Source organism: Chiloscyllium punctatum, chromosome 38 (assembly GCF_047496795.1).
Source record: "Chiloscyllium punctatum isolate Juve2018m chromosome 38, sChiPun1.3, whole genome shotgun sequence".
In the NCBI taxonomy this organism is placed as follows: domain Eukaryota; kingdom Metazoa; phylum Chordata; class Chondrichthyes; order Orectolobiformes; family Hemiscylliidae; genus Chiloscyllium; species Chiloscyllium punctatum.
The window spans coordinates 13,682,464-13,707,195 of record NC_092776.1 but is presented as its reverse complement, the minus strand read 5'-3'; the positions used below and the strand labels follow the sequence as shown (position 1 = coordinate 13,707,195).

The 24,732-nt window shown below is 46.7% G+C and overlaps 1 protein-coding gene across 5 annotated transcripts in view; it reads left to right on the top strand.

Annotated features, from left to right (window-relative positions):
* Positions 1-24,732, top strand: part of LOC140463365 (A-type potassium channel modulatory protein KCNIP2) — a 364,768-nt gene that overhangs the window by 247,805 nt on the left and 92,231 nt on the right. The window contains exon 1 of one of the 5 annotated variants that reach the window (XM_072557214.1): positions 4,046-4,278. The exons of 3 other annotated variants lie outside the window; for them this stretch is intronic. In XM_072557214.1, the coding sequence (XP_072413315.1) occupies positions 4,173-4,278 (106 nt within the window). In that variant the 5' untranslated portion in view covers positions 4,046-4,172. Of the gene's footprint in view, positions 1-4,045; positions 4,279-24,732 lie in introns of those variants that run through there. One more of the 5 variants, XM_072557217.1, reaches the window with a different exon arrangement.

Genomic DNA, 24,732 nt, shown 5'->3' with positions numbered 1-24,732 from the left:
AACTCCAGTGAATGTATATCTAACTGATCCAGTTCATCTGTGAATATAAATCTTGCCATCCCAGGAATCAGTCTGGTAAACCTTCATTGCCTCCTTCCATAACCAGGAGACCAAAACTGCACACAATACTCCAGGTGTGGCTTCACCAAGGCCCTGTACAGTTACAGCAAGAAACCCCCTGCTGCTGTGCTTAAACCCTCTCGCTATGAAAGCCTACATGCCATTTGTTTTCTTCACTGCATGCTGCACCTGCATGGTTACCATCGGCAACTGGTGTAAGAGGGCACCAGGCAGTCAATGTTTGACATCGTTGCCACATGTTCAGTGGTTCCATACCCAAGATGATACTACCATGGGATCCTATCATAACTCACTAGATAATGCACAGGTGTCTGTAGAACTGCCTGATATAGATCAGGGTAGGACCTGTTTTCCATCTGATAGGTGAGAAGTTAAACCAAGGCTATACTGTCTCTTTAGATTACTTACAGTGTGGAAACAGGCCCTTCGGCCCAACAAGACCACACCAACCCACCGAAGCGCAACCCACCCAGACCTATTCCCCTACACCTAACACTACGGGCAATTTAGCATGACCAATTCACCTAACCTGCACATTTTTGGACTGTGGGAAGAAACCGGAGCACCCAGAGGAAACCCACGCAGCCACGGGGAGAATGTGCAAACTTCACACAGTCGCCTGAGGTGGGAATTGAACCCGGGTCTCTGACGCTGTGAGGCAGCAGTGCTAACTGCTGTGCCACCGTGCCGCCCATAACCTCTCAGTTGAAGCTGGAGAGATGCTATGGCACTGTTTCAAACAGGACCAGGGGATTTCTCTCCAATGTCCTTATCAATTCCTCAGGCAACATCACAAAAGCAGATCATCTGGTCATTATCACACATTGATATATGTGGGAACTTGCTGTGCACAAATTGAATTTCCTGTTTTCCAGGAAGTTTGAAAATTCTGTGTTTATATGGCACCTTTCACAATACCAGGATATTCCAAACACCCTACAGTCAACAAAATACTTTCAAATTGCATTTTAAACTCAATTCGTTATCTATAAATCTCAATGGGACATCCTGAAGTTGGAAGGCACTCTCTAAATGCAAATTATGTCCTTCTGTCTGGCCTTAACCAAAAGATGCCTGATCTAACCAATTTTGAGAAAGGTCAAATCTTCAGGCAAAGCCAGGTCGCAGAGTGCAGTGAAAAGAAATGAATCCTTGTTCTCAGCAAGGTGAAACATCACAATCTGTATTGATAACTCTGGTTGGAGACATTTCCAGTGGTTTCACTGATAGAATCCTCAGCTCTTCATTGTCCCACACACACCCCCAAAATCCCATCATTACTGAACACACCCACATTCTCACCATCACCCCACCCCTACATATTCCCACACTGTGCCCCCCACACTGCCCCAACTCCCCCACACTGAACCCACCACACACCCCTGACCCCCACACTGACACCTCCCCCACACTGAACCCCAGCATTCCCTTGAACCCCCCACACTGACCCCCCCCACACTGACCTCCTCACACTGACCCACAACACTCTCCCTGACCCCCCCACACTGAGCCCCAACACTCTCCCTGACCCCCCCACTGATCTCCAACACTCTCCCTGATCCCCCATACTGACTCGCAACACACTCCCTGATCCCCCCACACTGACCTCCTCACACTGACCCCCAACACTCTCACTGACCCCCCCACAGTGACCTCCTCACACTGAACCCCCCACACTGACCCCCTAACACTGACCCCCCACACTGACCCCCCACACTGACCCCACCAACACTGACCCCCCATACTGACCCCCTACACTGACCCCACCAACACTGACCCCCCACACTGACCCCCTAACACTGACCCCCCACACTGACCCCACCAACACTGACCCCCCACACTGACCCCACCAACACTGACCTCCCACACTGACCCCCTCATACTGACCCCCGCACACTGACCCCCGCACACTGACCCCCCGACACTGACACCCCACACTGACCTCACCACACTGAACACCCCACACTGACCCCCAACACTCAACTCCCCACACTGACCCCCCCACACTGACCCCCCCACACTGACCCACTTATACTGACCCCTCCACACTGATGCCCCCACACACTGACCCTCCCTCACACTGACCCCCCCACAATGACCCCCCCACAATGACCCTCCCCCATACTGACCCCCCCAACACTGACCTCCCAACACTGATCCCCCAGATTGACGCCCCCCACACTGACCCTACCACACTGACCCCCCCACACTGACTCCCCCCACACTGACACCCCCACACTGACCCACCCCACACTGACCCACCCCACACTGACCCCCTCACACTGACCCCCCCACACTGACCCCCCCACACTGACCCTCCCTCACACTGACCCCCCCACACTGACCTCCCCACATTGACGCCCCCCACATGGACCCCCCCCACACTGACCCCCCCCACACTGACCCTCCCTCACACTGAACCCCCCACTGACCCCCCCACACTGACCCTCCCTCACACTGATCCCCCCACATTGATGCTCCCCACATGGACCCCCCCACATGGACCCCCCACACTGACCCTACCACACTGACCCCCCCACACTGACTCCCCCCACACTGACACCCCCACACTGACCCACCCCACACTGACCCACCCCACACTGACCCCCTCACACTGACCCCCCCACACTGACCCCCCCACACTGACCCTCCCTCACACTGACCCCCCCACACTGACCTCCCCACATTGACGCCCCCCACATGGACCCCCCCCACACTGACCCCCCCCACACTGACCCTCCCTCACACTGAACCCCCCACTGACCCCCCCACACTGACCCTCCCTCACACTGATCCCCCCACATTGATGCTCCCCACATGGACCCCCCCACATGGACCCCCCACACTGACCCCCCCACACTGACCCCCCACACTGCCCCCCCCATATTGACCCTCCCCCACACTGACCCCCCACACTGACCCTCCCCGACACTGACCCCACACACTGACCCCCCACCAGACTGACCCCCCAGACTGACCCCCCAGACTGACCCCCCCAGACTACCCCCCCACACTGACCCCCCCCCCCCCCCAGTGCTGTCACTGTAATGACCTTCCCGCTCCGTGTCCAACACTCCCGTGCGCTGAAAATTAAAACTAAACGCGAACCTGAAGCGGTGGGGGCTGTGTGAGGGGCGGGTTGGAGGGGAGGGGTGGGGGTGGGTGATGATGAAAACCCCAGGCCACTCCGTGCCCCCAACACCCCCTCACCTTTTCTCACTTTAACCACCCCCTCCCCGAGAGTTGGTCAGCTCACCGAGAATTCACCTCCTGGAACTTCAGCTGCGGATAAACCCTGGGGCTGGTGACACTGGGAGAGGGCGGCCGGGGCTGTCAGACAGGGAGACCGCTACTGGACTCTGTCTGTGTGTGTGTGAGAGAGAGAGGGACAGCATTCCCTCACCACAGGGGGAAAGGAGTTTAACTACCCAGTCACAGTTACCATAAGCGACTGCATTAGGCAAATCGATGGAGGTGGTGTCATTGGGATGGGAGGGCGTGCTCCATAACCCTCCCCACACACCCCTAACACACACACACACACACAGGGAGAGAGAGAGAGAGCGCAGTGCTTCTCAAAGTGTAGCAAAGAGAGATCAGATCACACAGCGTCAGGTCAAACTCAGAACAGTATCTCACAGCTGCATCTTCCCCGGGAGTGTAACCTCAGATGCCAGGAGCCTGACTCTCCACCTCCCCCCCCCCCCCCACCCAACCTCCTCCCCATCCCACACCCCACCCCCTAGCCCCTAGCCTTCTCCTCCTTCCACATTTTCGCCCCCTTCCCCCCCACCCCCACCCATCCAAAAACTCCAAAAGTCAGGATCTCCAGGATTGTTGGGGGGGAGGGGGGGGGGGGGAGTGGAGGGAGAAAGCGAGGAGGAGGAGATGCCCGTGACGCCTCCCTTCAGCCTGTGTTAGACATTCCGGCTGTTTTTTCACCCCCCCCCCCCCCCCCATCACTGCTGGCGTTCACTGTGAGAGGTGTGCGAGAGAGAGAGAGGGGGGGAACCCAGGACTCGGGGCTGAGGGAGCGAGGCTGTATCGCCGGCAGCGCTGGACCGAAGACGGAATGAGCACTCCAGCTCATCATGGAATTCGATGGCCTTGAGATGATAGCAGTTTTGGTGGTGCTTGCCTTGTTTGTTAAAGTGCTGGAGCAGTTTGGACTTTTCGAGCCAGTGGTCATCGAAGGAGGTAAAGCAATCCATTTTTCACAGACTCCACGCACTAAAGTCATTCCAGGTTTAGATCAGGGAAGATAATCCCATTGGGAACTGAGAGTGGGAACCTGTTTACTGTTTTGTCTATGATTTCTTTATTTGTCCGCCTTTAAGGGACTTTAATCTTCACTGTCTGTGAGCAATACTTCTGCTCCATAACCGCTGATAAGATTTTCTCATTAAATGCAGAGTCAGGTGAAGAGGGTTTGAAAAGCAAGTTGGAAGAGGGATAAAGTGGTCACAAAAGGCATTTAGGGACACTAACACACACACACATATAAAGCAATGTGCCTTTTCTTTAGTTTGGTGACAAAGTACTCATGTCTGACAACTTTATTACTTTCCAATAAGCCTCTGCTACATCTCATTGGAAAACAAATCAAGCTCATTTGCAGAAAAGTATTGCCCAGGCATGAGTTTCTTGAACTGAGGTGTGAGAACAGAAGGATAATGAAGTGTTGTCTGAATTGCATCGATTGTAAACACTTTGCTATTCTAACCTTGTCCAAAGCTAGAGGTCTTTGGCATGAAAGAGTTGGGAATAAATCTGATCTGGAGCTCAAGGAGAATCGTCTTTCCCCAAAGAGTGAGATTGTGGAATGCATTCCCACAGGGAGTGGGTGGAGGGGAATGGGATTGAGGAGTTGAAGAGGAAACTGCATTAACACAGGAAGGAGAAAGGAAATAGAGCGATCCATATTTTCTAATCACCTTGTTCACAGATTTTATTACCCATCACAGGTGGGAGTTGAATCTGGGCCCGTTCTGGTTCAGAGGTAGGGGCACTACCATTGTACCACATCAAGTTCACGAATGCTCTTACTGAAGGAAACAGCTATCCTTACCTGATCTGGACTACATGTGACTCCAGACCCACAGCAATGTGGTTAGCTCTTAACTGCCCTCTGGAATAGGCAATAGCGATGGCCTTATCCCATGAATATATTAAAAAAGCAAGCATAGAGAAATACACTGATGGGGTGAGACCAATCAAGGGGTGGAGCCTGAGTACCAACATGGGTTGTTTGGACTGAAGGGCCTATTTTCATATTGGAGAGTCTGTGATATTTCTCAGTTGGTACGGTGGAAGAGATATTTTCAATTAGGGCTCAAACTATCTTATACAACACACAACTGGTGTGCAGTGACTGTGGTTGTAATCAAATCTCCATCTTTAAAAAAATGACTTTTTACTGCCTTGAAGGGGAAATGCAGTCAGTCACTTCTGTCTTGATATTGCTCAATGTCCGTTTCTTCAGAGTATGTAGGATGACAGACAACAGTTTAATGTTCCTGAGATTTAAAGGTCTCATTACAACAATGTTTAGAGTTCTATTAAAACTGCTGGTGTCGCAAAACTTTTTCTCCCATTTTTATGCTCAACTCATCTCTAAGGAGTTGATGCACCCCAGGGTATAAGTTCATGGGCACTGACCCTCACTGGTACAGGTTCCACACACATTGATGTTCATTGAAGCAATGGCTATGCTGCAGATGCTGGAGATGGAAATACTAAGATATATAAGTTAGCAACAGGAGTAGGCCACTCAGCCCCTTGAGCCTGCTCTGCCATTCAATATGCTGATGGCTGATCATTCAGATCAAAACCCTAACCTCAGTCTCTCCTCATAATCCTTAATCCTTTAGCCCTTTCTGAAAATGCAATGTTTTGGCCTCACCTACTTTATGTAGTAGAGTATTCCACAGGCTCACCAGTCTCTGGGTGAAGAAATTACTCCTCATCTCAATCCTGAAAGGTTTACCACTAATCCTTAAGTTATGACACCTGTTTCTGGACTCTGCCACCATTGGGAACATCCTTCCCTGTCTATTCCTGTTAGGATCGGAAACAAACACAGAAAATGCTGGAGGAATTTAGCAGTTTTGGCATCATCAGTGGAGACAGAAACAGAGTTAACATTTTGAGTCATGTGATGCTTCTTCAGAACTGACATGCACACTGACTCTCACTAGGGTAATGGTCCCACACATACTGACTCTCACTAGGGTAATGGTCCCACACACACTGACTCTCACTAGGGTAAGGGTCCCACACACACTGACTCTCACTGGGACAGGGTCCCACACACACTGACTCTCACTAGGGTAAGTGTCCCACACACACTGACTCTCACTAGGGTAAGGGTCCCACACATACTGACTCCTACTGGGGTATGGGTCCCACACACACTGACTCTCACTAGGGTAAGGGTCCCACACACACTGACTCTCACTGGGACAGGGTCCCACACACACTGACTCTCACTGGGACAGGGTCCCACAGACACTGACTCTCACTGGGACAGGGTCCCGCACACACTGATTGTCACTGGGGTATGGGTCCCACACACACTGACTCTCACTGGGTTATGGGTCCCACACATACTGACCCTCACTGGGGTACAAGTCCCACACACACTGACTCTCACTGGGTTATGGGTCCCACACATACTAACTCTCACTGGGGTACGGGTCCTATACCTTGATTCTCACTGGGTTCAGGTAATAAACACACTGATTCTCACTGGGGTACGGGTCCCACACACACTGACAGTTCCAGAATATGGACCCCACACACACATATTAACCCTTACTGGGGTATGGATCCCATATGCACTGATTCTTAGTGGGGTACAGGTCCCACACACACTGACTCTCACTGGGGTATAATTCTACTGAGTAGAGAATGATTTAAAATAAATATGTACATTCTGTAGTTTAGAAGAATGAGATGTGATTCCATTGAAATGTATAAAATACTTTGAGTAATTGGCAGTTGGAACAGCAAAGCAAGCCAGGCAGCATCAGGAGTTATTTTGTCGCTAACTAAGTTTGAGCCAATGCAAAGTGTCTTCAAAGCTTGCCCACTTTGAAAAAGTTCTCTCCTCCCTCAGACATAGACTCAGTGATTTCCTTTCTCACTGCCAGGCTGCTGTGAGTTCTTCAGTCCTTCAGCTCTTTGACTACACTTTGAACTTTATCTGCAGCTCCCCCTACCCCAACATCCATTCCTGAAGAAGGGTTAAACCTGAAACATCGACTTCTCCACCTCCTGATGCTGCCTGTCTTGCTGTGCTCTTCCAGCTTGTCTACTATTGAAGAATTAGCAGGGCAAGATGTGGGCGGCACGGTGGCACAGTGGTTAGCACTGCTGCCTCGCAGCGCCGGAGATCCGGGTTCAATTCCCGCCTCAGGCGACTGACTGTGTGGAGTTTGCACGTTCTCCCCGTGTCTGCGTGGGTTTCCTCCGGGTGCTCCGGTTTCCTCCCACAGTCCAAAGATGTGCAGGTCAGGTGAATTGGCCATGCTAAATTGCCCGTAGTGTTAGGTCAGGGGTAGATGTAGATGTAGATGTAGGGGTATGGGTGGGTTACGCTTCGGCGGGCGCGGTGTGGACTTGTTGGGCCGAAGGGCCTGTTTCCACACTGTAAGTAATCTAATCTAAAAATCTAATCTAATCTAATCTAAGATTGAAAGGGTCTGATTAGCAGGGTAGGGAAAGGTTGGTACAGCAGGATTGGCAGAACAGTGTTGGCAAGGCAAAACTGACAAGGTATGACAAGGCATGACAAGGTTAGGAAGGCAGTATAGGAAGGGCACGGTTGGTAGGGCAATATTGTCAGGGTAGGGTTGGCAGGTAGTTTGTTTTGTCTAGTTGAAGAATTTAGAACCCAAGATCACAACCTCAGGGTTCAGACTGAAATGAGGACATTTTTCTTCACGCAGATAGTTGTGAATCTTTGGACTTTTCCAGCCTAGAGGGCTTTAGTAGCTCAGGTTTTCTGCATTTTCAAGGTGGATAGCAATCATTGCTTGGACTCTGAAGGAATTCACAAAAATGGGGCTCGAGCAGTAAGTGAGATTGAGGTTGCAGTCTGCCTGGCCTGGATTTTAACAATGGTAGAACAGGCTTGAAGGGCCAAATAGACTAATCACCTATTTCTTAGCCTCAGTAGGGTCACTTACCAATTGCAACGTGCCCTGGCTCCAGATCTGCATGACAGTACGTTTCTCCCTGTATACTTCTCTCTGTATACCTCTCTGACCAGGGAGTCACATCACCATAAGAATGATAACAGACAGACAATTTACACGGTACTAATCTGGACCTATCCTTTTAGGAGCTGAATCCCACTCACAACTTGCTTCAAAAATCCACAGACCATGACGCATCAGCAATGCCAAAGGTAGGAGGGGCGGCCATCACACACAAAGTAATTCAGGCAGCCCCACCTCGTAGAAGGAGTGACCCTCCATCTTCAAGATTAGTAAGAGTCCAATATACAGCTGATTGGAACTTAGGAACACATTTCTTATTGGCTGCAGCTCAATGCATAAACTGATTCTTACTCAGTTTGGACTGGATTTGGATCATCAAACTCATTTCATTAAAACTGTAGGAACAGCGAATAGGCTGTTCCTTTCATAGAAGCTACTGAGAGCTTCCACTGTTGGCACACATTAATCATTATCTAACCCTGTGTAGTACCTGTCTTGGGAGTGTTTGGTGGGTTTAGTGTCGATGGAGCTTTAGTCTTTATCTAACCCTGTGTTGCACTTATCCTGGGAGTGTTTGATGGGTGCAGTGTAGATGGAGCTTTAGTCTATATTTAACCCTGTGTTGTAACTCTCCTGGGAGTGTTTGATGGGTGCAGTGTAGATGGAGCCTGAGTCTTTATCTAACCCTGTGTTGCACCTATCCTAGGGGTATTTGATGGGTGCAGTGTAGATGGAGCTTTACTCTTTATCTAACCCTGTGTTGCACCTATCCTGGAAGTGTTTGATGGGTGCAGTGTAGATGGAGCTTTACTCTTTATCTAACCATATGTTGTACATATCCTAAGAGTGTTTGATGGGAACAATTGTAGAGGAACCTTTACTTTCACTTTCAAAGAGTAGAGGGAGTTTTATGTTCAGTTTAAAGGAGTAGAGAGAATTTTGCTCTATACCTAATGCTATGCAATAACTGCCCTTGAAATGTTTGATGGATACAGTATGTGAAGTGCTTTACTCTGTATTTAACACTGTGTACCTGTCCTGGGAATGTTTGAAAGGGATAGTATAGAGTGTGCTTTACTCTGTATCTAACCCCTATGCTGTACCTATTCTGGGACAGTGTAGATGTGGCTTTACTCTGTATTAACCCTGTGATGTACCTGTCCTGGAAGTTTTTGATAGACAGTGTAGCAGGAGCTTGCCCCTGTATCTAACCCTGTATGGTATCTGTCTTGGGAATGTTTGATGGGGACTGTGTGTAGAGAACTTTTCCCTATATCTAATGCTGTGCTGTCCCTGTCCAGGGAGTGTTTGATGGGGGATGGTATAGAAGGAGGTTTATTCTATGTTTGGTGGGGACTTTTCCCTCTTGAATGAGCAAGAAAATTACATCCTCTTTCCTCCCCCCACAAACTGAAGATTTTTAATTTCCTGGCCCTGTGCACACCAAGCTGCTAAAGAGATTATCTTTCTCCGCAGTTGTCCTTGAATAGTTGATCCACTGCAGTGTGGAGTGAATCGTTTAAGTGTTGGAAGGTAAGTGGAGTGTATTAGTGTGTGTAGCTTAAGTGAGGGAACGTTTGTGGAGTGTGTTAGTGTGTGTAGCTTAAGTGAGGGAACGTTTGTGGAGTGTGTGTGTGTGTAGTTTAAGTGAGGGAAGGTAAGTGGAGTGTGTTAGTGTGTGTAGTTTACGTGAGGGAAGGTAAGTGGAGTGTGTTAGTGTGTGTCACCAAGAATGATGTTCCTTGTGAATTAGAGTGAGAGAGTCAGATGTCCCAGTTGTGGACTTGTGGAATTTGGGAGACAAGCAGGGACAATCCCAAGATCAATCATCCGAGTGGCTTGGCTGCTGTAAACTCGATTGGCAGCAGTTGGCACAACAGCTGTCCTCTATATCCACATAATCATGGGTTTGTACAGCACACACAAAGGGCATTTGGCCCGTTACAACAATGCCAGCTCTTTCAAAGAACTACGCATTTACTCCCACTCCATTTTTCCTTTTTCATTGATCAACAATTTATTTTTCTATTCAAGTGCTTATCCATTTCCTATTTGTAAGTAACGGTTGAATTTACTTGCCACTAACTGTCCAGGCAGGGAATTCCTGAATCGTTGTATAAGACAATCTTCCCCTCTCTCTCTCTGGGCCTGTCTCCCCTCCCCAGTCACTGAAAATAGTCTCTCACAATATACCTTATCCAAATGCTTTATGATTTTAAACACCTCTATAAAATCTCCTCAAACCTTCTCTGATTTAAAGAACTCACTGTCCTCTGTCTCTCCACTTACTCTTCAGTCCACTTTGTACATTAAGCAGGTGATGAGTGTAATTGCTGTGCCTTGTCAGGGTGAACATCAGGTTGCAGTTATTCACTCTCTCTCTCTCTCTCACAGGCTGTGCCCCTCAGCACTGTAGGAGTCACCACTGAGGTTCTCAGATCATACCCACAGCACTCCAGCTCATTGCCAACTCTCCAAAACAAACTGCTTCTTTATATTCATTCTCATGGATGTGGGTGTCACTGGTTGGGCCAACATTTGGTGTACATGAGACAAGATTAGAATGGTGCTGGAAAAGCACAGCAGGTCAGGCAGCATCCAGGAGCAGGAAAATCGATGTTTCGGACAGGAGCCCTTTATCAGGAATCCATTTAATGCACATCTCTAGTTGTCCTTGAGAAACTAATACCTTCTTGAACCATTACAATCCATTTAGATTAAATTCTCCCACAATGCTGTGAGGGAGAGAGTTCCAGGAATTTGACCCAGTGATATTAAAGATAGGATCGTGAAGGAGGCACTTGGTATGCTTTCCTTTATTCATCAGAGTATTGAGTACTGGAGTTGGGAGGTCATGTTGTGGCTGTACAAGACATTGGTTAGCCATTTTTGGAATATTGCATGCAATTCTGGTTTCCTTCCTATCGGAAGGATGTTGTGAAACTTGAAAGGGTTCAGAAAAAATTTCAAGGATGTTGCCAGGGTTGGAGAATTTAAGCTATTGGGAGAGGTTGAATAGGGTGGGGCTGTTTTCCCTAGAGTATCAGAAGCTGAGGGAAGACCTTATAGAGGCTTATAAAATCATGAGGGGCATGGAGAGGATCACTAGACAAGGTATTTTCCCTGGGGTAGGGGAATCTAGAACTAGAGGGCATAGGTTTATGGTGAGAGGGGAAAGATATAAAAGAGGCCTAAGGGGCAATGTTTTCACGCAGAGGGTGGTGCTTGTGTGGAATGAGCTGCCAGAGGAAGTAGTGGAGGCTGGTACAATTGCAACATTTAAAAGACATCTGGATGGGTATATGAATAGGAGGGGGTTGGAGGGATATGGGCCAGGTGCTGGCAGGTGGGACTAGATTGGGTGGATGAGTTGGACCAAAGGGTCTGTTTCCATGCTGTACATCTCTATGACTCAAAGCAGTGATTTTTTTTTCCCAAGTTAGGATAGTGAGTGGCTCGGAGGGGAACTTGCAAGTGGTGATGTTCCCATGTATCTGCTGCTGTGGATCCTCCGGATAGTGGTTGTGGGTTTGGAAAATAGTGTCATGAGAAAGGTCTCCCAATTTGGTACTCAGCCCTGATGTTGATCAGGTGGACTTTGCTGAGTTTGCAAAACCAGGAGGGTGTATCTCACCCCAGAAAGTTATCATCGCGCAAGTACAGCACAGGGTTAGATGTTGAGTAAAGGACCCTCTGTATTCTCCCTGTATAAGATTAACTTTATTATCAAGTGCATCACTACTGCTTACAGAATCTTACTCTGAGCTGCAACGTTTGTGTTGTCATTTCCAGTCGGGGGCATTACCACTACCCCACTGCCTGCCTGCGCTAACGTCACTGGACTGATGATCCAGGGCATGAGGCTAATGTTCTGAGAACCTCAATTCAATTCTCACTCTGGCAAACAGTGAAATCAATAAAGATCTCAAATTTGAATAAAACTTGTCTAATGGTGAACATGTAGTCATTGTTGATTGTTGCAAATCCCATCTGATTCAGAAATGTCCTTTCAGAGAAAGAAGCTACTAGTTTGGCCGATATATGACTCCAGAATCTCAGCAATGTGATTGACTCTCAACTGTCCCCTGGACAACTAGGAATGGTTAATTAATGCCAGCGTAGCCAGTGCCAACCACATTCCATGAACGAATAAAAACAAGTTAGGCCTGAAAATCTATCCAGACATGGCCAAAAACATTGTTTGCAACAGTTGTTCTTGGGGATCCCCGCAAGTACTATTTGTGTTAAGCCAATTCACAAAAAACACCCCAGTTTCAGAGCCTGTTTGTGAATACAAGTAACAGCCCAAGAGAGGGGCACACTGCTGAATGCTTACAAAAGGGAAAGCCAATACAATATGAAAATCAATTCGCTGAGTGACTGGAACTGAGGCTTCACACGGGGCTAATAGCCAATTGCTGGCTCAATAACAAGCACAACAATGCTAATGGAAAGGAGATAAGGACCAGTACAGAATGGACTCAGCTCCCTCAGTCGCACATTATACTGAACACATGCAATGGTTATCAGCATCTCAGCTCCACTCAAACATGCTGCTGAGAAATGGCCAATGTTTCTCCATATCCGCACTCAGTGAAATCAAAGGGGAGAGAGCAAAACTGGTATTTCTGCAAATTCACATCCTCAGGATATCTAAGAGTGCTTTACAGCAAACCAAATACTTTTGAAGCACAGTTACAGTCCTATAGTAGAAAACATTGCAGCTAATTTGTGCACAGCGAGATTCCAGTAATAATCCACTATGAGTCATAGAGATGTACAGCATGGAAACAGACCCTTGGGTCCAACCCGTCTATGCCGACCAGATATCCTAACCTAATCTAGTCCTGTTTGCTGGCACCCAGCCCACATCCCTCCAAACCCTTCCTATTCATATACCCATCCAAATGCTTCTTAAATGTTGCAGTTGTACCAGCCTCCACCACGTCCTCTGGCAGCTCATTCCATACACGTACCACCCTCTGCATGAAAAAGTTGCCCCTTAGGTCTCTTTTATATCTTTACCCACTCACCCTAAACCTATGCCCTCTAGTTCTGAACTCACCGACACCAGGGAAAAATCTTTTCCTATTTATCCTATCCATGCCCATCATAATTTTTTAAATTTTTATAAGGTCACCCCTCAGCCTCCGATGCTCCAGGGAAAACAACCCCAGCCTGTTCAGCCTCTCCCTATAGCTCAAATCCTCCAACCCTGGCAACATCCTTGTAAATCTTTTCTGAACCCTTTCAAGTTTCACAACATTTTTCTGACAGGAAGGAGACCAGAATTGCATGCAATATTCCAACAGTGGCCTAACCGATGCCCAGTACAGCCGCAACGTGACCTCCCAACTCCTAAAGTTTATCTTATACAGGGAGAATACAGAGGGACCTTTACTCAGTATCTAACCCTGTGCTGTACTTGCTCTATGGTAACTTTCTGGGATGCAGTTCACTCTCCTGGTCCTTTTTTTTAATATAGTGACAGTGAGTTCTTTGATCAAACACTTGAGAGACCAAATAGGATATTAATTTAAAATCCTTCCAAAAGACAGAACTGATCTTCCAAGAGTGCCACACTCCCTCAGTCTGACCTTCGGACAGTGCGGCATTCCCTCAGTACTGATTACATTAGATTAGATTCCTTACAGCGTGGAAACAGGCCCATTGGCCCAACCAGTCCACACCCATTGCACCTAACACTATGGACAATTTAACATGGCCAATTCACCTGACCTGCACATCTTTGGACTGTGGGAGGAAACCGGAGCACCCGGAGGAAACCCACGCAGACATGGGGAGAATGTGCAAACTCCACACAGTCAGTCATCCGATGCTGGAACTGAACCTAGGACACTAGTGCTGTGAGGTAGCAGTGCTAACCACTGAGCCACCATGATGTTTATGGGAGCTTTCAATGTGTAAATTATCTTGTGATTCCCACATTGCAGAAATAACTGCATTACAAAAATACTTGATCAATCGTAAAGATACACAGGATCTATTGAGGCTGTAAAAAATGCTATATATAGTTCTTCCAACAGTGCCACACTCTCTCAGTCCTGACCTTTGGACAGTGCGGCACTCCCTCAGTACTGATCTTCCAACAGTGCCACACTCCCTCAGTACTGACCCTCGGAAAATGCGGCACTCCCTCAGTACTGATCCTCCGACAGTGCGGCACTTCCTCAGTACTGATGCTCTAGCAGTACAGGATCCTCTCAGCACAGACCCTTGGACAGTGCAGCACTCCCTCAGTACTGCACTGAGTGTGTGTATTTTGAATCTGTGCTGATTTCCCTAGAGCAGGGGTTGTGTCCATGCTCTTTCTTCTCGGCTATATCATGAACCATAACGTATCTCTGCTTGGAGCTGCTAGCATTCAGTGCCATCCAGTGGCTAATCCTGTATAGGGTTCTACATATCAGGATAGGCCCTACCCAATACTACCAGCCAGACATGAACCCTTGTCTCAGTGTCACAAGTTCATGGGTCAGGTTGGACATTAAGACAGGGTCATGGGTCAGTTTAAACTTCAGGAGAGGGTCATGGCCTGGTGATACCCACAAGACAAACTGGATCCCAGCGAACCAGGGGATTGGTGAGGGGCTTTGGGATGAGGTAGTGGGTCAGTTGGTGAGGGTAGTGGAGGGAAAATGAGGGAATTTGAAATCCCAGTCTGTAAGTAGTGCTCACATTACCCCCTGGGAGCTGCCTTGTGTTGCTCCAGAAGGCTCCAGACATCAGGTTATAATTAACAGACACAAAGAACAGTCATTGTGAAGCTGGACTTAATTCAGTATAATTAGGAAAAATGCTCATGGGGTAATGCATTTGTGCTAAATAGCTTGAGACACTTGTTACCTTGGTGCCTGGTACATCGATTCACACACACACCCCATCCTGTTCCCCCAGCACCCAATCCACCACATGTCATCTTCGTCCAGACTGAGGGGGGTGGGGGAGGGGGTAAACTTGATTGTTAACTCTTTCCTTTCCAGCCTGGGCACATATTCAGCCAAGTGCCTGTGATTGTAATGTACACATATACATGCCAGGAGCTGTGACAAAGGTTCTTCAATACTGTGTGCCCCACATCTCATATTTACAGATTAACCTAGGTATCAGTGTGAGAGTTCCAAATCATCAGTTATCACATCTTTACTCTCACGGCAACCTCTGTTATGACTGCTAACAAAGTTTTTGAAATAGAAATCATAGAATCCCTATAGTGTAGAAGCAGGCCATTCAGCTCATTGAGTCCTCACCAACCCTTTGAAGGGCAGCTCACCCAGATCAACCCCATCCCAGTAACCCTGCATTCCCCATCGCTAACCCACCTAGCCCCCACATCCCTGAACGCTATGGGCAATTTTCCATGGCCAAACCACCTAACCTGCACATCTTTGGGCTGTGGGAGGAAACTGAGCACCCAGAGGAAACTCACACAGCCACAGGGAAAATATGCAAACTCCACACAGGCTGTTGCCCAAGTGTGGAATTGAACCCAGGTCTCTGGTGCTGTGAGGCAGCACTGCTAACCACTGAGCCACCCAAAAGACAAGATTTTAAAGGATTGACCATTCTCCTGTGATCCTTGTGAGAAAGGGGAATGTTTTTCTGATTGTCATCTCAGGTGTTGAACTTTGCTAGCGGGGCCAGAGCTCCCCATCCTTTATTGAGAAGGTGGTGGTGAGCTCCCTTCTTAACCAGCTGCAGGCCCTGTGGTGTAGGGATATCCCGGGGGCTGATAGAGGGGGAGTTCCAGGATTTTGACCTGGTGTGATTATGAAAGAGCTCACACCAAAGGAACTGTAACTCAGTGAGAGTCATTATCAGTGAGATGGTCAACTGGTGAGAGTGAAGGTGATAGTCTACTCCAAGTAGATTAGTGTCAGTGATGACGTACAGTAACAAAAAGACAGTAGCAGGCTGCACAGCCAATTAACAGTCAAAACTCTTCAGTATCTTATAGACTTCAACATTTGGCTACTGCCCTGTTCCTTCTAAGTGCTAGAGGCCTTGGGTTTGGAAGATGCTTAGGTGAGTAGCTGCAGTACATCCTATTGATGGTATGCGCTGCTGCTTCTTTATAAGAGTGATGGACAGGATGAATATAGAATGTGGTGGATAAGGTGCTGATAAGAAGATCAGAACTAGGAGCAGGAGTAGGCTGTCTGGCCCTGCTCCACCAATCAATAAGATCTTTTCATGGCCTAAGCTCCATTTACCTGCCCTTTCACCACAGTAAGTGCTTTATTGTTCAAACAAAATGTCTATCTTAACTCTAAAAACATTTACTGAGGAAGCCTCAACCACTTGGGCAGGGAATTCCACAGATTCACAACTCTCTGGGTGAAGAATTTCCTTCTCAATTCAGTCCTAAATCTGCTCCCTTTCATCTTAAGGCTATGCTCCCTTGTCCTAGTTTCAGCCACCAGTGGAAACATCCTCTCTACTTCTAGCGTATCTATTCCCTTCATAATTTTATATGTTTCTATAAGATTCCCCCACATTCTTCTAAATTCCAGTGAATATAATCCAATTCTACTCAATCTTTCCTCATAAGCCAACCCCCTCGACTCCGGAATCAACCCAGTGAACCTCCTCTGCACCCCCTCCAGTGCCTGTACATCCTTTCTCAAGTAAGGAGATCAAAACTACACGCAGTACTCCAGCTGTGGCCTCACCAACACCCTATACAGCTGCAACGTAACCTCCTTGCTTTTAAACTCAATCCCTTTAGCAATGAAGAACAGAAGACAGTCTGCTCTGGTAGAACCCAAATTGAACATCAGTGAGGAGGTTATTACAAAGCAAGTGCAGCAGATACCATTGTTGATGACACCTTCCATCACTTTACTAATGACTGAGATTGGACTTGTCTATTTGTGGACAGCAGAAAGCTGTCCACAAATGGGTAATTGTGGGTGGCACGGTGGCACAGTGGTTAGCACTGCTGCCTCACAGTGCCAGAGATCCGGGTTCAATTCCGGCCTCAGGTGACTCTCTGTGTGGAGTTTGCACGTTCTCCCCGTGTCTGCGTGGGTTTCCTCCGGGTGCTCCGGTTTCCTCCCGCTGTCCAAAGATGTGCAGGTCAGGTGAATTGGCCATGCTAAATTGCCCGTAGTGTTAGGTAAGGGGTAGATGTAGGGGTATGGGTGGGTTGCGCTTCGGCGGGTGCGGTGTGAACTTGTTGGGCCGAAGGGCCTGTTTCCACACTGTAAGTAATCTAATCTAATTTTCTATGTTGTCATGTGGTTGCCAGTTGTAGCTATGCTGGAACAACTAAATGTGCAGCTACTGCTGGAGCACAACTTTTCAGGTCCATTGCCACGATGTAGTTTATGCAGCCAGCTCTTTTGCACAATGGCCTTCACTGTTTCTTGAAACCGTGATAGACAGAGGAGTTAAGCGAATTGGTGATGTGACAAACAGAACAGTGGAGATGAGATCACAACCAGGTCATTAATGGTCATACTGACTGATGGAGGTTCGAAAGGCTCAAATGGTCCACTCCTCCTAATTTCTAATTCTATATCCAATGGGTAATTAATGAGCTCAGGATTAGGCTGAGATGAATCATCCAGCTCACCTTTCTTGTTGAAGGTTGGTACAACTACTTCAGCGTTAACTTTTACACTGGTACCCTGAGATCTCCTGTCATTGAGGTTGGGGATTATTGTGGAGCCTCTATCTCCATTGGGTTGTTTAATTGTCCACCTATCAGTCATGACTGCAGAGCTTAGATCCGATCCATATTTGGTGGAATCTCTGTTTATCACTTGCTGCTTATGAGTTTTGTCATGCAGGCACTGTGGCATGGTGCAGCATGGTGGCTTAGTGGTTAGCACTGGTGCTTCACAGCACCAGGGTCCCAGGTTCGATTCCAGCCTTGGGCGACTGTCTGTGTGAAGTTTGCACATTCTCCCAGTGTCTGTATGGGTTTCCTCCGGGTGCTCCGGTTTCCTCCTACAGTCCAAAGATGTGCAGGTTAGGGGAATTGGCCATGCTAAATTGCCCGTAGTGTGAGGTGCATTAGTCAGAGGGAAATGGGTCTGGATGGGTTACTCTTCGGAGGGTTGGTGTGGACTGGTTGGGCCGTAGGGCCTGTTTCCACACTGTAGGGAATCAAATCAAGTAGTCCTATTTTGTAGCTTCATCAAAGGTTGACACCTCATTTTTTGGTATGCCTGATGCTGCTCCTGGCATGCCCTCGTTCACTCTTTACTGAAGCAGGATTGATGGTAATGGTACAGTGGGGAATATGCAGGCCATGAGGCTACAGATTGTAGTTGAATACAATTCTGCTGCTGTTGATGGTCCACAATGCGTCATGATGCCCAGTCTTGAGTTGCTGGATCTGTTCAAAGTCTATTGCATTGAACATGGTGTTCGAGCCACACAACAGGATGGAAGGTATGTTCAATATGAGAACAAACGGAGCTGCATCAAGACATTATTTCAATGAGCTACATCACACTGCGGCACCCAAGAACTACAAAAAGCAGAAGAAAAATACCTATACAATGTTTTCAAGAAAAGCGGGTACCCAATAAACACAATCCACTGATTCCTCAGAAACAAACCTAAACAAGCAGACACAACACAACCAAAAACTATACCACATTACCTTACATCAAAGACATATCAGAAATGACTTCCAGATTACTCAGACCCTTTGCCATCATTGTAGCCCTTAAACCTACCAACAGACTTCAACAGTGACTTTTGAACCTAAAGGATCCATTAGATACTACCAGCAAAACTAACATCATTTACAAGATACCATGCAACAACTGTAAAAAACACTACATTGGACAAACTAGCAGGAAACTTGCCACCAGGATACATGAACACCAACTGGTCACCAAAAGACATGACCCACTATCAATAGTTTCTATACGTACAGACAAAGGACACCACTTTGACTGGGACAACACACTCACCCTGGTACAGGCAAAACAAAGACACGCATGAGAATTCTTAGAGGCACGGCATTCTAACCAGAACTCCACCAATAAATACATCGATTTAGATCCTATCTACCTTTCCTTGAAAAAAGAATAGGAAATGACATCACCTACCTTCAGAAACCAAGACCTATAAATAGAGAGGCGGGACATACCACAAGCAGTTCGCCAGAGACTCTCACTGATGATGTTACCTAGTATGGTGATGAAACGTCTGAAAACAAACCTTCAAGCTCAGCGAGCTGACTTACATACCATCAACCTGAGCTACAAATCTTCTCAAAAATCGCTAACAGAACTTAGTTTCCACAACCATTCTGCAGTGGTCACTCTTACCCTCACTGTCATGGACAAATGCGTCTATGGTAGGTAGATTGGTGAAGATGAGTCAAGTATGTTTTTGTCTCTCATTGGCTCCCACTACAGGCCACGTTAACTGCTCCACCTTTCTGTGTTTGCAAAGTTGTATTCCAAAAAGACACTCATTCAAAACTGCAGCAAGGGACAACAGGACTCCAGAAAGTGAGGGTAAAAGCAGGAAACAGGAAGCTTAGAAAACAAGGCTACATTTCGGATTTCTTTGCTCAGTTCAAGTTTGGATTTTCAGATAAATCTCCCTGTGTCCAGAGCAGTTTCAGAAACGCAGCGACCTGTTACTATCTGTCATTTTCTTTCTTCTTATGGTCAATTCGCTGACCCTTCAATTGTCTGCCAGGGAAAAGCAGCCTTAAGATCAAAAGATTCCAGAAAGCATTAGTCACAAACTCAGTTTATGAGGCACCTTTGTCCTATGAGGTTTATGAATGCATATTAAATTCTGTACCTTCATTTTATTGTTTATAATCCTGATATCAAATATTCCCAGGATATGGATAGCACAGTGTTAGCTATAAAGTAAAACTTCCTCCACACTGTCATTATTAAACTCTCCCATTTCAGGCAAAACATGAGGTTAGGTATAGAGTAAAGCTCACTTCATTACGTCCCCATCAAACACTCCCAAGACAGGGACAACACAGAGTTAGATACAGAATAAAACTGCCTCTATACTGTCCCCATCAAACACTCCGAAGACAGGCACAACGTGGAGTTAGATATAGAGTAATGGTCCCACTGTTATGTCCCCATCAAATGCTCCCAGGACAGGGACAGCACAGGGTTAGATACAGAGTAAAGCTCCCTTTATACTGTCCCTATCAAACCTGGCTGATTGGTGATTTTTCTATGATTGCGATTTCATATTCCATCTTCACTTTGCCTGGCAGAAGCTGGAATCATTCATCAATCAGTCAATACTCCTCTCAAATTGAAGGTGGCAGACCTAATATAATGGATTTCAAATCATAGACAAAATGAATTTTATATAAGGTGAGATTAAAAGTCAATAAGTCAAGTAATAATTGAGTATTTAAATAAACATGGCTTTATCAATATATCAGTATTGTAAGGTACGATTTATGAAATGAATGCTGACAGACTCAAAAACAATTTCACACACCTTCATGTCTTTTGGTGATGCCAAATTTGAGTACCACTGAGAAAGACATATTTTTATGAGCGTCTTCATCTTGTACTCATCAGGACATTTCACAAGAATACCATTTCAAGGGGAAACCAGCATTTACCCAGTATGCCACGAGGGACCACATCAAGAGCCTTGCTAAAATCCATATCGACCACATCAAACACATCACCCTTATCAACACACTTGGTAACCTCCTCAAAAATGTAATCAAATTTGTCAAGCACTATCCCTGACTCTCCAGGAGCAGATATACTCTGTCCCTCAGAATTCTTTCCCCACCACCAACGACAGACTGACTGACCTGTAATTATCTAAACTATTTTTTAAATCATGGAATAAGGTTAGCAATCCTCCAGTCCACTGGCACCTCATCTGTGGCTAGACAGGATTTGAAAATTACTGCCAAGGCTCTTTCTCTGACTCCCTCAACAGCCTGTGGGATACATTTCATCCGGACCAGCAGATTTATCCACTGTTAAAGCTGCTAAAGCACTAGTTTCTCCTTTCTGTCTGTTATTTGTTTTCCTGTAATTTGTCACAGCCTTCCACCCTGATGTCTGACCCTGGGTCATGTTTTTCCATTGTGAAGACTGATGCAGACTATTCATTAAGGACTGTGCCCACCTCTCCCAGTTCCTCTCACCAATTACCTCCCTGGTCCCGAAAGGGCCTTACACTTTCCTTTATTATTAATCTTGCTCTTTTATATATTTTTAAAAAAACTTATTGTGTTGCCTTTATTCTACCCACCAATACTTTCTCCTGCAGGCTCTTTGCTTTCCTAATTTGCTTTGTAAGTTTCCCCCTACACATTTTACACTTCTGCAGGAACTGTGCCATATTGAGGAGAAAGTGAGGACTGCAGATGCTGGGGATCAGAGCTTAAATTCTCCTTCTGCATTTCCTTATGGCTAACCCTTCACACTATGGGCAATGTCGATTCTCCTTCTCCTTTGATGTTGCCTGACCTGCTGTGTTTTTCCAGCAACACATTTTTAAGCACTGTGCCATATTGAGTCCATGGGGTCTACCAGAAGCTTCTCTTTTTGTCTTAGTCCTAACCTTGATACCCCTTGGCATCCAAAGTTCTCTGGTCTTGGTCCCATCTTTGGTTTTACGGGAACTCAGTCGCCCTGTACTTTCACGATTTCCTCCTTGAATGCCCCCCCCCCCCCATTGCTCTGACACAGTTGAGCAGCTCTCAGTTCAGTTGAACCAAATTGGACCTTATCTTAGTAAAATTAGCATCTCCCCAGTTTAAAATTTTCAGTTCCACCCCATCCTTGTCTTTTTCCATAACTATTCTAAATCTAACTGAGTTACAGCCACAGCCTCCAAGATGTTCTCCTACAGATATGCCTTCCACCTGCCTGGTCTAATTTCCGGATATTTGGAATTAGGTCAGAAGGACCAAGTCCCTTGTTGGCCTTTCTGCATAAAAAAGGATGAAACTTAAAATTTTGCTCCCTCTCTACCTAGAACAGTAAAATGACCCCAGTTAATAACTGTTAGGGTGGCACGGTGACTCAGTGGTTAGCTCTGCTGCCTCACAGCACTAGGAACCCGGGTTCGATTCCAGCCTCGGGCAACTGTCTGCGTAGCTTTCATGTTGGTGCTTCAGTTTCTTCCCACAGTTCAAGGATGTGCAGGTTAAGTGGATGGGCCATGCTAAATTGCCCAAGTGTGAAGGGTTAGCCATAAGGAAATGTAGGGTTATAGGGGTGGGTCTGGGTAGGATGCTCTCGTCGGAATTCCCTATCAACAGGAATGTTGAGGTGCCAATCCTGCCCATCATTCAGCCAAGTCTCATCCATAGCAATGATATCATACTTGCTATGTCTTATTTCCTACGATCCCTGCATTAAAATATATCTCATTTAGCCTTGCTTAACTCACTGTTTTCTTATCCACCCTATGCTCCCTCTGCTTTCCAGATTCACTTGCTCACATTTTAACTTCTGTTTCTACCTCCCCTTCTTTAAATTACATGTCGAGATCCCAGACCCTTATCAACCTAAATCCAGCCTAACATGAGCAAACACCTCCTCAAGGATGTTGATCTCGTTCCTGGTCAGATATAACCTGTCCAATTTGTACGGATCACTTCTCCCAGGAACAGTTCCAATGCCTCAGGAACCCAAACCCTTCCCTCCAACACCATCCCATCCAGCCAGACATTTACCTGTTCTATCCGTCTCTTCCTACACTCACGATGGTGTAGCACTGGGAATAATTCTGAGATTGCTACCTTTTGAGGTTCTGCTTTTCAATTTTCTGTCTAACTCCCTAAAGTCTGCTGGTAGGACCTCATTTCTGCTCCTTCCTGTATCATTGGACCCCACGTGGACCACGACATATATGTCTTTGTTCATCTTGCCCTTCAGAATGCTCTCAGCTGTCTGTGATATCCTTGACCCTGGCACCTGGGAGCAACATACCATCCTGGAGTCACACTAACAGCCACAGAAATGCCTGCCCATTCCTCTCACTAAAGAATGCCCTCTCACTGTTGACCTTCTGCGATTCATACCTTTCTCCCTCCCCACCTCACTGAGCACTCCCAGTGCCACAGCCTTGGTTCTGACTAGTTTCCACAGAGCAACCTTCACTCCCCAAGGTGGAGAAATGGTTTGCAAGTCAGATACACTCAGGGGTCCCTTGCTCCCGCCTAATTCTCTTTGACTGTTTGGTGGTTCCTCATTCCCCTATGCCTGCACCTCTTTAAGCGGTGGGATGACCACATCCTGAAATGTGTGATCCACCATCTTCTCAGCCTCATGAATGCACTGGAGCTGGTCATACCCCAGAACCTGGGGCTGAAGGTCCTGCAGTTAGAGGCACCTCCTGCACAAATGGTCACGCGGATCACTAGGAGAGTTAGGGTTCCCCCGAAAACTGCAAAATGTGCAAATCACAGGCCTGAGCACCCCAGACATACCCTAACTAAATAAAATATTATCCTGTTGTGTTTAGATAATTTTTGCTCCTACTGAAGTATAGACTTGAAACATCTTATACTTGCTTACATCAGACAAACAATCGAAACTCTATCAAGTGAAGAAATTTAGTTTTGATGTTCTAAGATATTAATTATTTATCTCTGTACAGTTTTTAAGATTTAAGTGCTTAAATCAATACCCAGTCAGAAGAGAAATGCCCAACAATTATCTGTTCTCCTGCAAGCGTCACATTTCGGTTTTGTTGGCATAGGTTCCCGACACCAGTCTGTCTGTATCTGGGACCTCTCCACTTGGTGTTTCTCACACACTCGGTTCCCTGACCCTCAGTCTCCCCTTCCCTCAATCCACACTCTGCTCCCTGCTCTGGCTGCTCCTTTTATTCCTCTGCCACTTCTTCCAAGTCCCTCACAGCTCCACCACCAGTCTATCTTCCTCTAACAATAACACCCAAGTTATTGTATGCTTTATTAACTGCTGTTGTGCAATGTTTAATGGTTTACGTACAAATCACCCAGGTCACTCTGCTCTTGTATGCCCTTTGCAATCGAACCCTCTATTTTATACTGGCTCGCCATGTACTTTCTTCCAAACTACAGCACCTCACAGCTCTCCAGAACAAACGTTACCCTCCCACTCCACCGACTTGTCAAAGTACCTTTTGAAGTTCTGCACTGTCCCCCAGTCGACAATGCTTCCATAATTTGCAAATGCTGAAATGGCCCCAACACACCAAGATCTAGATCATGAATATAAATCGAAAAAAGCAAAGGTGACACTATCAACCACTGGCAAACTTGACTACAAACTTCCTGCATCCTGAAAACTACCCATTGGTCATTACTCTGTTTCCTATCTCTCAGCCAGTTTTGTATCCACATTGTTTTAGTCTGTTTAATCCATGACCTATCACTATAATGATGGGCTTATGCCTGAAACATCGATTCTCCTGCTCCTCGGATGCTGCCTGC